The 15,521-nt window shown below is 42.5% G+C and overlaps 1 protein-coding gene across 4 annotated transcripts in view; it reads right to left on the bottom strand.

Annotated features, from left to right (window-relative positions):
• RIN2 (Ras and Rab interactor 2) overlaps positions 1–15,521 on the bottom strand; it is a 110,207-nt gene that overhangs the window by 55,618 nt on the left and 39,068 nt on the right. Inside the window, exon 3 of one of the 4 annotated variants that reach the window (XM_039216614.1) lies at positions 9,677–9,777. In XM_039216614.1, coding sequence (XP_039072545.1) covers positions 9,677–9,777 — 101 coding nt within the window. Of the gene's footprint in view, positions 1–1,354; positions 1,430–9,277; positions 9,778–15,521 lie in introns of those variants that run through there. The other 3 variants (XM_039216615.1, XM_039216617.1, XM_039216616.1) reach the window with 3 other exon arrangements.

Here is a 15,521-nt window from a genome sequence, read left to right as displayed (position 1 = left end):
TAATATTTATAAAATATTATATATAAATATAATTAAATATAAAATAAAAATATAATAAATAGCCAACAAACAATCAAACCTGGTTCTGTCTCAAGGAATGGGTTCATGGTAATATTTTTATTTTTTGCATTGTGTTTTTTTCCACAATGTACATCAAAAAAATAACTCTTGGGGTGCCTGGGTGGCTCAGTCTGTTAAGTGTCCGACTTCAGCTGAGGTAATGATCTCGTGGTTTGTGGGTTCGAGCCCCATGTTGGGCTCTGTGCTGATAGCTCAGAGTCTGGAGCCTGCTTCGGATTCTGTGTCTCCCTCTCTCTCTGCCCCTCCCCTGTTCACGCCGTCTCTCTCTGTCTCTCAGAAATAAATAAAAAATTTTTTTAAAAATTAAGAAAAACCTTCTTCAATATAATAGATATCACCAATTGAAACAGACTAAACAGTTGTTTGGGGCATTTTTGATCTGGAGGCTTACCTCATTCTTTAAGGTTAATATGGGAGCTCATCTTTCCTAAAACCATCTCCTACCTTGAGTTATCTGCTTTCTCCTCTGGGTCCCAGGACATCTAGTATACTCCACTATTATCTTCTCATTCCATGAAATTTGTTTATAGTTTATGCTCTCTGCAGCCTCCACTGTCCAGGTATTTCAACAAATAGCACCTACTTAATACATATTTTCTTGAAGTTGGACTTAATTGTTGCTACACTGATAACAGTACAGGCAAAGAGTTGGTCAATCCTCACAGAATTCCTTGAAACCATATTCCAAACATCTGGAAGTAGCTTCAAATCAAGAAACAGTTTAAGGGATTAGCAGAAGAAATGAATCAAGCTATCTTCAATGGGCATGAGAGGAAAATGTCTTACTGCAAAAACTGTTATCACTGTGTGATCTTCTCTAATTATGAACAAAATCATGACCCCAAAGCACTCCACATGGCCTGTCTCCACTGAAGGAAAGAGTAGCTGTGTCTATGGTATCACTTGGGAGTTTCAGATGAAAGGATTCTTGACTGTCTTTCAGAATGCAATCTCAACTCAAGTCAAAGAGCTTTTCTTTCCTATCTCCTATCAGATATTCTTAATGTTTATTTATTTTTGAGAGAGAGACAGAGCATGTGGGGGCAGAAAGAGAGAGAGGGAGACACAGAATCTGAAGTAGGCACCAGGCTCTGAGCTGTCAGCACAAAGCCCAACGTAGGGCTTGAACTCACAAACCATGAGATTATGACATGAGCTGAAGTTAGATGCTCAACCAACTGAGCCACCCAGGCACTCCTCCCATCAGATATTCTTTAAGAATGTGAAAGGTAGGGGCACCTAGGTAGATCAGTCAAGTAAGCGTCTGACTTACGCTTGATTTCTGGTAAGGTCAGTTTGTGAGATGGAGATCCATGTCAGGCTCCATGCTGACAGCACAGAGCCTGCGTGGGATTCTCTCTCCCTCTCTCTTTGCCTTTCCCTGGCTTGTGCACATGTGCATGTGCATTCTTTCTCCTTCCTCCCTCAAAAAAAAAAAAAAAAAAAAACATTAAAAATGAAAAGAATGTGAAAGGTAGGCACTGAAATATCCAAGAGTTAGTGGAAATGTGTATTCACAATCTTTAGAAATAGAGACTGTGTGAGAAGAAACCATAAATTTTTAAAAAATATGTATATATATGTATGTATGTATGTATGTAATCTCTACACCCAACATGGGGCTCAAACTCATGACCTCAAGATTAAGATTCACATGTTCTTCAGACTGAGCCAGCCAGGCACCCCAAAGAATTTGATAACACCAAACACTCTTTTCATGGGACCTAAGATACTGTGAGATACACCCAATATTCTGTAGCCAAAGATTATTGTGAGCTTCCGTGTTCTGCTGAACCAGACAGGAGCTCACAGGAAAGGAGGAAAACCAACTTTGGGACACGTGTGTTCTAGGAGGGTGGCCTATTCTAGATGTTGTGGAACCTAAGGATGAGCCCCTGAACCAATGGCCTGTGGTACATGAAGCATTCTAGATATGGCAAAAGAGGAAATATTTGTTTTGCTGGCCTAACAGTGCCCACGACACAGACACTGTGCAATAAGACAAAATACAAACTGATATCTGCATCTGATTACTTAACCTTTTTCCTGACAGTCTTCTGAAAACACTCTCCAAAATCTTCAGAAGTGGGCATAAATTAATGAAGAATGATCACTTGGTATCTCTTCAAGTGGAAAAGATGGAAAGGAATAATATGGAGTAACATCAAATTCCATGTCTGAATTCACTGCATTTCAAAGAATTAAAACTCCAAGCATAGTATAGCTGTATTGGATTTATGCACATACATTTCCTAGTTATGATGCAGCTAATAGTCTTGGCCAAAATAATTCATGAGATGCTACATGTAAGTACTGAACAAAGTAAAGCACAAAACAAAAGAATCCAAGACACAAGGGGAAATTCATTGCCAGTTTTTCTCTGCTATGGGTTTACAATCTAAGATTATATGCAGAAATATAAATAATAAAAGGTATGTACATATTTATACTTTTCTCATAATTTTTGGGTTGTCTTTTGTTTTTATCTCTTCCCCCTCCCTCGATAATCCTCTCCATAACTTCAGCTTTCCATAAATATCACCCAGTGAACTGGCTGTATGCTCAGAATGCCCCGTGATTTTACCCTTGAACTTAAACCTGTAAGAATTATAAAATGACACTCTGTTATGGGTGCCTGGGTGGCTCAGTTGGTTGGGTGTCCGACTTTGGCTCAGGTCATGATCTTGCTGTTCATGGGTTCAAGCCCCATGTTGGGGCCTGTGCTGACAGCTCAGAGCCTGGAGCCTGCTTTGGATTCTGTGTGTGTGTCTCTCTCTGCCCCTTCACCATTCATTTTCAGTCTTTGTCTTGTCTCTCTCAAAGAACAAACATTAAAAAAATTAAAATAAAATAAAATGATGCTCTGCTAAAACTAAAGATTTCCCATTCCTGACTCCCACAGCACTAACATCAGTACTTTAGTCACAGTATACAGGTACTCTTACCGGTCTTCATCCATCATGTTTCCAGAAGCTCTAAATCCACACATCCATCCAAGTGGCTAAAATCAAAAAGCACCAATACCAAGTGTAGATCAGGAAAATAGAGCATCGGAACTCTCATATGCTGTTGGTGGAAGTGTGAATGAATATGAGGATGGGAAAATTCTTGGGCACCATTTACTGGTGTTGAATATTTAACCATCCTACAACCCAACAATTCCACTCCTATATTCCTGAGGCATGTCACCAGAAATCATGCACAAGAATGTGTAGCAGTATTATTCAAAATAGGCCCAAACTGGAAACAACTCAAATATCTATCAACAGCAGAATTGATAAACCAATTGTGTTGGGTTTGCATAATGAAATACTATACAACACATCGAACAAAAGAAGTTAGGGTTAAAAGAGCACATGCTGTATAATTCTAGTTTATGAAGTTCAAAAACAGACAAAACTAATCTATGGCAACAGAAGTTAAAAGAGTGGTTATCCTCAGGTGCATAGCACTTGGGGGTGCTGAGAATGTTCTGTTTCTTGATCTGGGTGACCCTATGTTGTATGTTTACCACTGAAAATTCATCTAGCTGTGTTCTTATTTGTGTACTTTTTCTTAATCATGTTTTATTTCAGTGGAAAGGTTTTTTGATAAAGCAACTCTAAGTGAAAATGGGTTGCTCCAGATGGCCACAGAGCAGCTACTATGGTCACTGTTGTTGGGAGAGTTAATGCAGTGGAACACTGGGCATCTCTTCCCCACCCTGTAAGCCACTGATCTTCTCTTCTGACCTTGTGTTCAAACATCAGTCAAGTGGAAAAAGTGAAGGGTTTTATTAGGGACAGGCAGTCTGAGCCTCTTGTGGTTTTGGTATCAATGCCACTGCATAGTGCTGGGAAGCTCAGAACTTCCCAGGGGACATAGCCCCTTCCAGAAGAAGTCAGTGGTGGTGTTCAACTGCTACACTATAGTATTGGGGAGAGCTGGCCAAGGAATATTTGAGTTCTGTGCGTTTGGTTCTGGGATGGGGTGGGATGGGGGTTAGGAGTAGAGTTTCAAGACCCAGTGATCCCTAGTGATCTACTTAGTCTGGAGTGTACTAGCAAGGTGACAATACGAGTGAGGGAGGGAAAGGAGAGAAAGAGAGAAAACAAAGGCAACAGAAGCAGCCTTCAATGACCTGATTCAGCTAGGACTCTCAGCATCCTGCAAAACCAGCCTGAACCTTATCTCATGAAGTTGTTTGTTTGATCCCTTTACTCTACCTGATGACAAAGGAAACTTTAGAGACTTATCTTACCCTAGAGGTGATGGGTCCAGATGGCAATAAGGGTGGGACACTGGCCTACATCAGGCCTGCTGTACTTGCCCTAACTGAAAAGGGACTATGAAATCATGGGAGAGGGAAAGGAAAGTACAAAGCCTTTATTTCCTCAGACTCTGGTCTTTGGGAGTGATGAAGTGGGGAGAAAGAGGGAATAAGAAATAGCATTTAGAGTGCAGAGACAAGAAATCCTTGATCTCTTTCCTGGCTTCCTAGCTTCTTTTTTGGTAAAATGCTAGTAAAGGGCATGAAGTTGATTTAATCAGATGCACCGCTATTAGCAGACATATACAACAGCCCATAGCCAGAAGTGATGGAGGAAGCATGGCTGCCATGTAGCGGGAAAGTGCTTTAGTCCCTCTGCTTAGCTAGGGAGCAAGCATAAGGCTCATCACGCATTTTCAACTTCATATTTTTTTATGCACCAGCTGGGGTCCCCTAACTTCTTTACAGGGTAATGTCTTATTTCTGCAAGAGGCTTCTGATACTTTAATACCTTTAGAATATCCAAAGGGCTGGCATCTTTCATTCATTAATTCATTCAAATATTTACTGAGTGTATGCTACATGCCGGACACTATTCTAAGGCACTGAAAAAAAAAAATGAACACAGACCAAACCTCTACTCTCTCAATGAGCCTCCCTCCTCATGTTGGGAGGCACAATTTAAGGAAGTGGACATATATGTCAAATCTGTACAAGTTCTATGAATAAAAATAAAGTCAAATAAGGTGACAGAAGAAATGAGGGTCCAAAGGTGAAGGCTTCCTGGAGGAAGGGCACTCCAGGCAGAGGGAACAGTAAGTGCAAAGTCCAGGAGGTAGGAGTCTTCTAGGCAAGGAGCTGGTGTATCTGAAGCAGAGGGATGAAGAGGGCAGAGGTTGTAAGAGAAGATGTTAAGGGGATGTTAGAAGTCAGAGTCTGGAGCATCTCAAAAGACATGGTGATGATTTGGGTTTTAAGTGAAAAATACTGGGGGTACCTAGGTGGCTCAGTCGGTTAAGCGTCTGACTCTTGGTTTCTGCTCAGGTCATGTTTCACGGTTGGTGAGTTCAAGTCCTGCATTGGGCTCTGCACTCATAGAGCAGAGCCTGCTTAGGATTTTCTCTTTCATCTCTCTCCCTCTGTCTCTGCCCCTCCTGCGTGCTCTTTCTCTCTTTCAAAAATAAATAAACAAACATACTTTAAATGAAAAATACTGAAGGACTTTGAACGGAAGTGACATGACTTGGATTTAGGTTGACAAAAGTCAGATCCTTTTCTATGCTGCTTAGAAAACAGCCCAGGGAAGGCAGGACAGGTGAAAGCAGAGATGCTGGGCAGGTGTGTCCTGCAACGGTGCTGAGAACAAGTAGTCCAATTGGGATTCTTAGAGGTAGAGCTGCCAGGGATTGGAGATGGATAGGAGCAGAGATATGAGAGACAGACAGGCATGAGGGATGGCTCTGAGGTCCAAGCATCTGCAGCCATGGTCACTAGGATGGGGAAGATCAGGAAGGAAGCAGATCTGTGAAACAAAACCAAGGGCTCAATGTTGATCTTTGTGAGTCTGAGATGCCAGAAGTTGGGCTGAGTGGACAGCTGGATACAAATATTTGGATTCAAAAGAAGACCAACCAATAAGTAGGGAATCATCAATATATTCAGGGCATCAAAGCTACAAAACTGAATAGGATTAACTATGAAATTACACTCGAGATCTCTTTTAATAATCAATATATTGTGTTTACTTGATGCCAACATGGTACCAAGTCCTTTATAGCTATTAACTCACTTAATCCTTCCAGCCACCCTGAGATCAATCTCTATTATTATCCTCATTTCATTGATGTGCACACCAAGGCACAGAGACTTTTTTTTTTTAATGTTTTAATGTTTATTTATTCTTGCAAGATAGAGAGACAGAACATGAGTAGGAGAGGGGCAGAGAGAGAGGGAGACACAGAATCTGAAGCAGACTCCAGGCTCTGAGCTGTCAGCACAGAGCCTGATGCAGAGCTCAAACTCACAAAACATGAGATTATGACTGAGCTGAAGTAAGACACTTAACTGACTGAGCCATCTAGGCGCCCCAAGGTGCAGAGACTTTTAAGCATCTTGCTCAAGGTTAGTGGGAAACAGAAGGGAGTGGGGAGGAGAAGAGAGTCTGAAGGCTTGAGTTCTGGGTGCTCTCAAGTTAGGAAGTGAGGGAGATGAAGAGAAACCAGCTAGGAGACCAGAAGCAGCAACAGGAGATGTAAGAGGAAACTAGAGATTATGGTGTCCCCAAAGCCAAGTCAAGCAAGTGTCCCTGGAAGGGAAGGTAGATCAAGTGTGTTGAATGATGCTGATAGATCAAAAGGTGAGAACTGACCACTGAATAGGAAAATGACATCATTAGTTTCACTAATTTGGTTTTGAAATTAACTTACTCCCATTTTGAATGCAGGCAATAAATCCCAGTGGTTCCCACAATAGGTGAGACTCTATCACCAATAGAAACCCCAAACATTTTCACTGCTGGTACATAAGTACTATTTCTTCTCATCTTTGTTTCCAGGTGAAAGTAGTTCCTAGACCTTGCTATTTATTTATTTTTAATTTTTTAATGTTTATTTATTTTTAAAAGAGACAGAGCACGAAAAGGGGAGTGGCAAAGAGAGAGGGAGATACAGAATCCAAAGCAGGCTCCAGGCTCTGAGCTGTCAACACAGAGCCCAATGGAGGACTTGTACCCATGAACCATGAGATCATGACCTAAAGTGAAGTTGGACACTTAACTGACTGAGCCATCCAGGTGTCCCATAGACCTTGTTACTTAATGTTTTAATAAAGAAGTACCTGTGTTATGAAATCATGCATTTTAAGAATTCTGATCATTCTACTATAATAGAATTGTTTTCCCTATGTCATCCTATATATTTTATTTTATGCATTTAAAATATGATTCTGAGAAGGGGATCCATGACACACAAAAAGGTTAAAGATTTCAAGCTCACCTCAATATTAACCACAAAGGAACAACCAAAAGCCAACACAGGTAGAGGAATAGCATTTCTCACCTACAGTACCAGCTTGGCACTTGGCCATCCAACAAACTAAGGAACCATAGACATTTCATGGCAACTATGGCTGGTGTAGCTGAGGCTATTATCACAGCTCATATTCACCAAGGATGCCACAGAGGAAGGTGACTTCAATGTATCTATGTAGCCACCAGAATGTGCCCAGTCAAGGCCCTGGGGGTGAGGGGAGGGGGTGATGATTCTTCTTTCTACAGGGTTTTCACTTGAGATAAGATCCTCTTTGCCCTACCTCTCTGATATCTGGCCACCCTGACATCATCTGAGAAAATAGAGGAACTAACAGCAAAGTTACCACTCCACGCTTCTACAAAATCCGGGAGAAACCCCAGCACAACAGCCACAGCCTCATTAGTCTGGCTTTTTTCCAGATGGCACAGGTCTTGAGTTAGTAGAATGAGGGCCATACCGGAGGTTTACCTCGTAGGGAAGTTAAGAGATTCAATGAGCTGGCAGCTATGACATACTTAGAACAGTGGCTGGCACATGGCAAACACCATAGGCATTGTTCACTAAAGACAATCTTGCTTTTTCTCTTTCTTTCCCACTAAAAAAAGTACCAAGTTAAAATGCCTCTGAAATTTTGCAAATTCAGTGCTAACCAACACAGCACTCAAGAGTGACATTAATCTGAAAAACAACTTTTGTGGAATGCTTACAGTCATTCTCAAACTTGAAAAGAAAAAGATAGAGACATTAAAGAGTAAATAGCAGCCCAGCTCTCCCATCCCAATACCTACTGCAGTCAGACATCAAAATTCTGATGGCTGCTGACATGATTCTCATGTCTTCTAGCAAACCTATCATCCCTGTGCCTTACACACCAAGGAGGGCTGGTTTTTACCACTGGTGTCTGTCATCTACAGGGCTTGGGACTATCTTGCAGTACAGTGTTTTCTGGATGTGGAAGAAATCAGCCCCTCAAGCTCTCTTCTTTGCCCTTCTGTCACCAACCTGGACTCCCACTTTAATTTTAACTCAATAATGCAAAGAATAAAGAGAAATCTCCTCAGTAAAGTTCCACGAGTTGGGCACTATTCTGCCTGTGAGGTGGAGAGTCTTTAATCAAAAACCACTATTTATTTGTTTAGTTTATGGGGGGAAAATTAGCCATTGAAGTTAAGGGAAATCATGGAATGCCAGGGCACTGCCACAAGTAGCTTGGGGACCATCTGGTTTACCCCCATCATTTTGTAGAGAAGGGAAGGAAATGGAAGCCGTGCAGCATTTTCACAGCTACAAGGGAATACAGTTCCTCCAGAGACACAAGAGAGTTAAAGCACTCCCTTCCAGCTGTAAAATGCCTCTTTGCAAATTGCTTGCTCTCTCTGAAGGCTATGGCAGGGAACAAGTTGGGCTGGTTTGAAACTTGCCTGGGCAACCAGCACCACCTGGTTCACCTGCTGTTGCAGGATTCCTTCCTGTCTCATGACTTGTAAGCAAAACCTACTCCGGGAATCTCACCCCTACACTACACCAGGCTGCCTCAACCCATTTCCTGGGAAAGAGAAGAAACCTAATAATGAGTCTGGCCTCCAAGGTACCAAGTGTTTGTGTCATTTCATAGTGATTATATTCTGTTACCTTTGCTAGCAATGAATTATAGCATCCAAGAGCTAAGATGAGGTTTTTGTGACCTCCTCCAACCTGCCACCCCAACCCTGGCCTCTGTACTCCAATTCTCCTGATAAAGACCACTCCCTTACAACTTACTCAAATCAGGTGCAATAGTGCACAACACAACACGCCTAACCAGCATAGCAAATTGCTCCCCTTTTCCTTAATCATTTACAACCACATCCACACTCCAATACACTGGGTCACATTTTTAGGTTAATGGATATGGGAAGTGCTGGGGTTTTTTTCTGACCTGAGAACGCAAAATGAGTCCATCCTCTTTAGGGCTCCCCTTTAAACCTTCTGGAGACTGACACGGGCTACACTGAATTCTATTTTGCACGCGTTGGATCCTGCTGCGTTATTGTTTCCATCACTGTGAGTAAGTGGATACCGCAGCTAGAACTTTAGGTTTCCGGGTTCTGGTGCCAGCAGGCATCGAGAGGTTGTAAAGTTCAAGTGCCTTCAAAGTGATTAAAATAAACAGACAACTGGTTCTTAGGCCACTCCCACCTCTTACAGAGAGCTTCATCTGGAGAGGCCACCACACTCCTAGCTCCCAAACTTCTGAGAAGCCCAGATGGCAGTCCTCGTAGCCGCTAGGGTTGGCTTAGCCCCCATCTGATGCCCGGCACCTGATCGTCTCAGTCACCTGTGGGCTTCGCTGGGTTCCAGGCCATTTTCCAGGCTGACATCTGTCTGCACCATCTCCTGTTTCAGTTCTCCGATCTCCGAGGCGATTGTGTCAATGAGCTATTCAAAGACAAAAATAGTGTGACGTCAGACAGTTGGAAGGGGCGTGCCCAGAGCCTAGGGAGCTTCAGCCACTTCAATAGGAGCACAGAGAAGACCACCCTTTTTTTTTTTTTTTAAATCCTGGCTGTGTGAATTTTCTCTAGCCAGAGGAAAAAAATGAAGAGGGTGGGAGCAGATTTTTCTAAAAAAAAAAGAGGAAGAACTTAGGTTTCGGTACAGCCCTAAGAAAAAGGATATGACACCCAGTTTGGTTTCTCAACATGAATACAAAAAGGAATAAACAAATCCTGGTAAAATCAGGGTTCCACATTCATTTTGTCAAAGTCAAAACTCAAGAGGAATTCTCTGCATTAAAATTTATATAATCATGGTTCTGATTACAGAAATAAGCATATTTAAAGGACCTTAATTTCCAGACATTAAGCTTGTTATTCATCCTATTCTTTGCTTTTTATTTATTCTTCTAAATAAAGAAGGAAGAAGGAAGAGAGAGCACTGCATGGGGTGTGCAGTGGGGTAATGGATAGGGAAAAACACCTTCTTCTTGCAGAAGACTTATGTGGGCTTATATCCTCTACCCACACACCTGGGAAGAGGTTCCAGCTGATCCTGAAGGCTGGTCTAAACTCTTGAGGACACCTAATCAGCCATCTAACAGAATCCTTCTTGGTGCTAACTGGCACTCTATGTGTAGACCGGCTGTTCTCAAAGTGTGTCACTGCCCGCTTATTTTTTAAAACATATAGTTATTTTTTATATAAACATTATGTCATAATATAATATATTTATCCTTGTTTTGAAATAAATATTTTTAAAAACTCTCCATTTTAGAGGAGGGCACTTGTGGGGTTGAGCACTGAGTGTTATGTGGAAATTAATATTACAATAAACTATTTGTAAAAAAACAAACGAAAATAAATAAATAAAAATAAAAACTCTCCATTTTAATTCCTAATACAGCCAGTATCTGTAGATAGAATCTACATGAACATAAGCTCTTTGGGGTCCTCCATAATTTTAAATAGTATAGTAAAGAGATTTAAGGACTGAAAGGTTTGACAATCACTGTTATAGCTGAAGGCAGGTGTTGTCTTGCCTCAAGCAGTTTTTATCCCACCCAGACTCTGGGAAAAATTTCATTTGAGTTTATATGCTGTTCTAAAATGTTGACCTCATCTGTTCATTCATTAATTTAACAAGGCTTTATGGGCACCCACTTTATGCCAGGTGCTACAAGCACAGAGTAAAACCTTACTGTCAACCAACAGTTCTCATGGTGGAGCCCAGATCACAGCCCTGAGCACTAAGTGCCAGGATGAAAAAGGAACATGGTGATGCTGTAGACAGCAGCTAAGTGGCCACTTCTCTCGCTAGGGTGGGATGGTGAGGGTGGATCTTGAGGAAGTGATGAATCCCTGAATGACATGGGAGCCATGAAAAGACCAAAGGAGGACCTGTCCATACAGTGAAAGTCCCAGAGGCTGGGGGTGGGGGTAGGGTGTAAGTGGCAGGAGAGACAGGCAGGGACCAGTTCTCATTAGCATTCTAGATCATGTGTCCATAAATTTCAGTTTTCTACACTAAGGACCATCAAAGAGCCTTAGGATGGAAAGACATTTTCTTCGTTTTATGTTCTAAAAAGACCACCTTGGCTGCTGGCTAGAGATGGTTTGTAAGGGCAAGAGAAGCAGCAAGACCAGTTTTGAGGCACTGCAGTGATCCAGCAAGAGTGACCCAGCTGGCTTAGACCAAGGTGGTGGCAGTGGAATTAGAAACAGGAGGGAAATCCAGAGACAATTTAACATAGCAGTTGATAGAAGTTGACGAACTTAATGTAGAAGTAGTAGGAAGAGAAGAATCAAGGACAACTTCAGTGTTTTTGGCTTGAAGAATCAGACAGATTGCAGTGCCCTTGACTGACATGGGGGGTTAGGTTTGAGGAGGAAACTGAATTGGATCTAGGGTAGGTTAAACCTTATTTGATTTTCTTATTGGCCATCAAATAAATTTGGTAAGTGGCTTTTGACATTCAGTATCGAGATATTTACACATTTGGAAGTAATTGGCATATGTGTTAGCATTCTGAAGGCTGGTGACAGGGAGAGATTACCTGAGGGGAAAGTGGAGAGAGAGAAGGGGTCCCTGCAAATAGCTCTGCACACTTCCAATACTGGAAGGTCAGAAGAAGGGAGACCAGCAAAGTCCTCCATGCTTGATCCATCCCTATTGTGTGTTCCTGGGATGTAAGCTGTAGGTGAATATTCTAGAAGCACTGGGAACTTGGGAGAGAAAATGACCAGGAGATCTCTTTTACACATATCTCAGTGGCAAAAATTTTAAAGTCTGACAATCCCTGGGTGCCTGGGTGGCTCAGTCAGTTAAGCGTCCAACTTCAGCTCAGGTCATGATCTCACAGTTTGTGGGCTCAAGCCCCACGTCGGGCTCTGTGCTGACAGCTCAGAGCCTGGAGCCTACTTCACATTCTGTATGTGTCTCTCTCTGCCCTTCCCCCCCTTACTCTCTTACTGTCTCTCATAAATAAATAAATATTTAAAAAAATAAAAAATTAATAAAAGTTTGACAATCCCAAATATTTGAAAATGTTGGAAAACAGGAATTCCCCAAATGCTGCTAGAGGAGTGGGATTTGTAGAGCCACTTTGAAGAACAGTTTGGCAATGTTTTGTAGAGTCGAAGACAGCCAGATTCTTAGATATTTACTATAGAGAAATTCAAGCATGCGGGTGCAAGGAGACCTTTATAAAAATATTTGCTGCATCATTATTTGTAAGAATACCAAATTACAAGCATTTAAATGTCCATTAATAAGAGAATGGGTAGATTGAGGTATAGAATACTACGCAGCAGTTAATGTTAATGAACCAGAGCTATTGGTATCAACACATATATAAACATAAATGCTCAAAACCTTTTCATAAAAGCAAGAAGAAAAGTTGAAAAGGGTTATATCCAGTATATAAAAAAAAACCATTCAAAACTGTACTGTAGTGTTTGTAAATACACACATAGACGGACTATCCCAATATGTAATATGGGGGTTATAATCTTAATTCTCTGGAGGAGAAATGGATGGAGATGTTCACAGGTCAGGGTCTCAACCACCTGTGAGATATTTTTCCTTCCTTCCTTCCTTCCTTCCTTCCTTCCTTCCTTCCTTCCTTCCTTCCTGTTTCTTTTTTTTTTTTCCAGAGAGAGTAAGCAGGGGAAAGGGGCAGAGGAAGAGAGGAAATCTTAATCAGTCTCCATGCTCAGCTTGGAGCCCAATGTGGGGCTGGATCCCACAACCCTGGGATCATGACCTAAGCTGAAATCAAGAGTCAGATGCTCAATTGACTGAGCCACCCAGGTGCCTGGAGAATCTATTTCTTAAAATGAAATGGCAAAATGATAAGACTGACAGAGCTGAATGATATGTGTTTAGCAGGATGTATGATTTTCAGTATGTTTATTCATAATAAAAATTATTAGGAAAATGAAAAGGGTGGATGTGTATGAAAATGGAGGGAGATGGAAGGACAGATAAGATGGGAGTGAGTGGGGTGATGAAGGCAGTCTGAGTGTCTGTCCTGAAGCCCCTCAATCTGGGCTGGTCACCCTCCCCTTCTGGGCCATGGCTATGGTCCTGGGCAAGACAGCCACACACAGGAGGGTCATCCATGGCCTCAGGCAAACCTAGGAGGCAGAATTCCCATCCCCAGCAAGGAGGCAGGTCACTAGGCACAAACACCGTCTCCATCCTCAGTCACCTTCACAGCCACCATATTGATTTGAACATAGTAGTACCCTTCCCCAGGAGAAGCCCTTGATCTTCCCTTGCCAGACTTCCTCCTGATATTGGTCTTGCTGACACCTTTGGTAGCTCTTCACAGCCCTATTTGTCTGCCAGGGATGTGTGCAGACACCCGGGAAAGTAGCCATAGAGCCAAGTGGCTATTATTCAACGCAGTCAGAGAGGAAGACAGGACACCAGGACACCAGAACACCAGGTTTCAGAGCACGAAGTTAGAGACAGTGGTTCTACCCAAAACACAGCATCTGTCTCATTTCCAGAAAATTTCAAGTTGTGAGAAAGTACCCAAACCCAAGACACAGACATCAACAAGCACTGGGCATCACAGAGTCTAACCTGATAAAGCCATGGCATTTCCTGTGTTTGTTATCTCCCTCAGGGTAACAGAAAGGGTTGTGTGTTTGCATTCCCATGCAGGGTGAGAGGGGGCTGCTGTAAAAGACAAGAGAGAGGAAAGCAAGCAGGGGTTGGGTCTCTGGGTCCCCTCCTTCATTCTACTCAGAGACCCAGGGCACTCATATCTTCTTCACAATGAGCATTTGTGCATAACAAAGCACGGGAAGCCTGAACTATCCACCTGGGTGATTTTCATGCTAATTGGCACCCAGGCCAAGGAGAAGAATTTAGGAATGTCTAGCCAGGTTCTTTTCCTATGAGATCACACCCAGAGCTCTGCCTGGACGAGGCTGGGCCTATAGCACCCCTGTTTAGAGCAGGAGTCTACATTAATTTGTACCATTCTGTAATCACTCTGGTAATCTCTCTGCAGGTGAAGACCTCATTTGAGGGGTCACACTTCAAGCAGCAGCTCTGTTCAGTTTCAAGGATGTCTAGTTATGGCAACTGCCTGGTAGTTTGGCAGCATGGATCAGTGGTGAGTGCACCAGCTGTGGGCTCAGAAAGACCTGCCTTTAAATTCCATCCTGCTCCCCGTTGACTATGTCCTGAACCCATCTGGGCACAGTTGGATCCCTGATGCTAAAGGCTTGTGCTACTAAGGGGAAGCTCTCTTGGAGAGTTAAAAAAAGACAATGAGATTAAAACATTTTGCACCGAGCACCTAAATGCTTCCCAGCTCTCAACCTATTTAAATTCTCTCTTTATATTAACTGTGAACATTGCCATGAAGTGGAGTGATACTAAAAAACACTTCAAATAGACATATATACCTCCTGGCCTGTAAAGAGGCCATTTCATTACCAGGGGCAGACCTGGATCTACAAAAGAGAAATGCTTGTGGAGTCCAATCTTCATTTGACAGCTGTCCAGAAGTCTCTAACCTCAAGATCTGCCCACTAGATGCCTGTTTTCCTCAACTGGGGACAGAATTCTTGATGCCATCCCTGCTCACATGGGAGGCTGGGTGGGGGGGGGTGCGGAGGGAAAAGGGAGGGACTCCAAATCTTGTGTTCTTTCTTTTAGGGTTAGATAAAAGGAGAAAAAATCTCTTGAAGCTCAAGCAGAATTAAAACGAGAAAGTGTTTATAGAGCAAGTTCTGATACAGAGCTCTTCAAATGGCAAGTCAACTCAGGAATGTTATCATGGTTTGAAAAGGGATGTGTTGCTAATATAGTGAAGACTTGAAACCTAGGGTGTGGGAAAAGTCAAGTGTTTAGCTCTCAGCTATGGAATTTCTATTCCCCTAGTGCATCAACTTGGCCTTGGGGTGTGATGGACCTTTACAGTACCATCAACCCTGTGGGATGAGACCTACCTCCATGTCATGAAAAACCACATGACCCAAACAATCCCTCTCCTGTCTATTTCTGCTGAGCTGGGGGAGACTCATGGTCTGGTAGGTACAACCCATGTTAGGGTTCCTTTATAGTAGTCTTGGGGGCACCTGGGTGGCTCAGTCAGTTGAGCGTCTGACTTCAGCTCAGGTCATGATCTCACAGTTCATGAGTTTGAGTCCCACATTGGACTCTGT

The sequence above is a fragment of the Hyaena hyaena genome, unplaced genomic scaffold, assembly GCF_003009895.1.
Source record: "Hyaena hyaena isolate Hyena2069 unplaced genomic scaffold, ASM300989v1 scaffold_643, whole genome shotgun sequence".
Classification (NCBI taxonomy): Eukaryota; Metazoa; Chordata; class Mammalia; order Carnivora; family Hyaenidae; genus Hyaena; species Hyaena hyaena.
The sequence above is the reverse complement of the archived record's forward strand: the minus strand, read 5'-3'. Positions and strand labels throughout refer to the sequence as shown.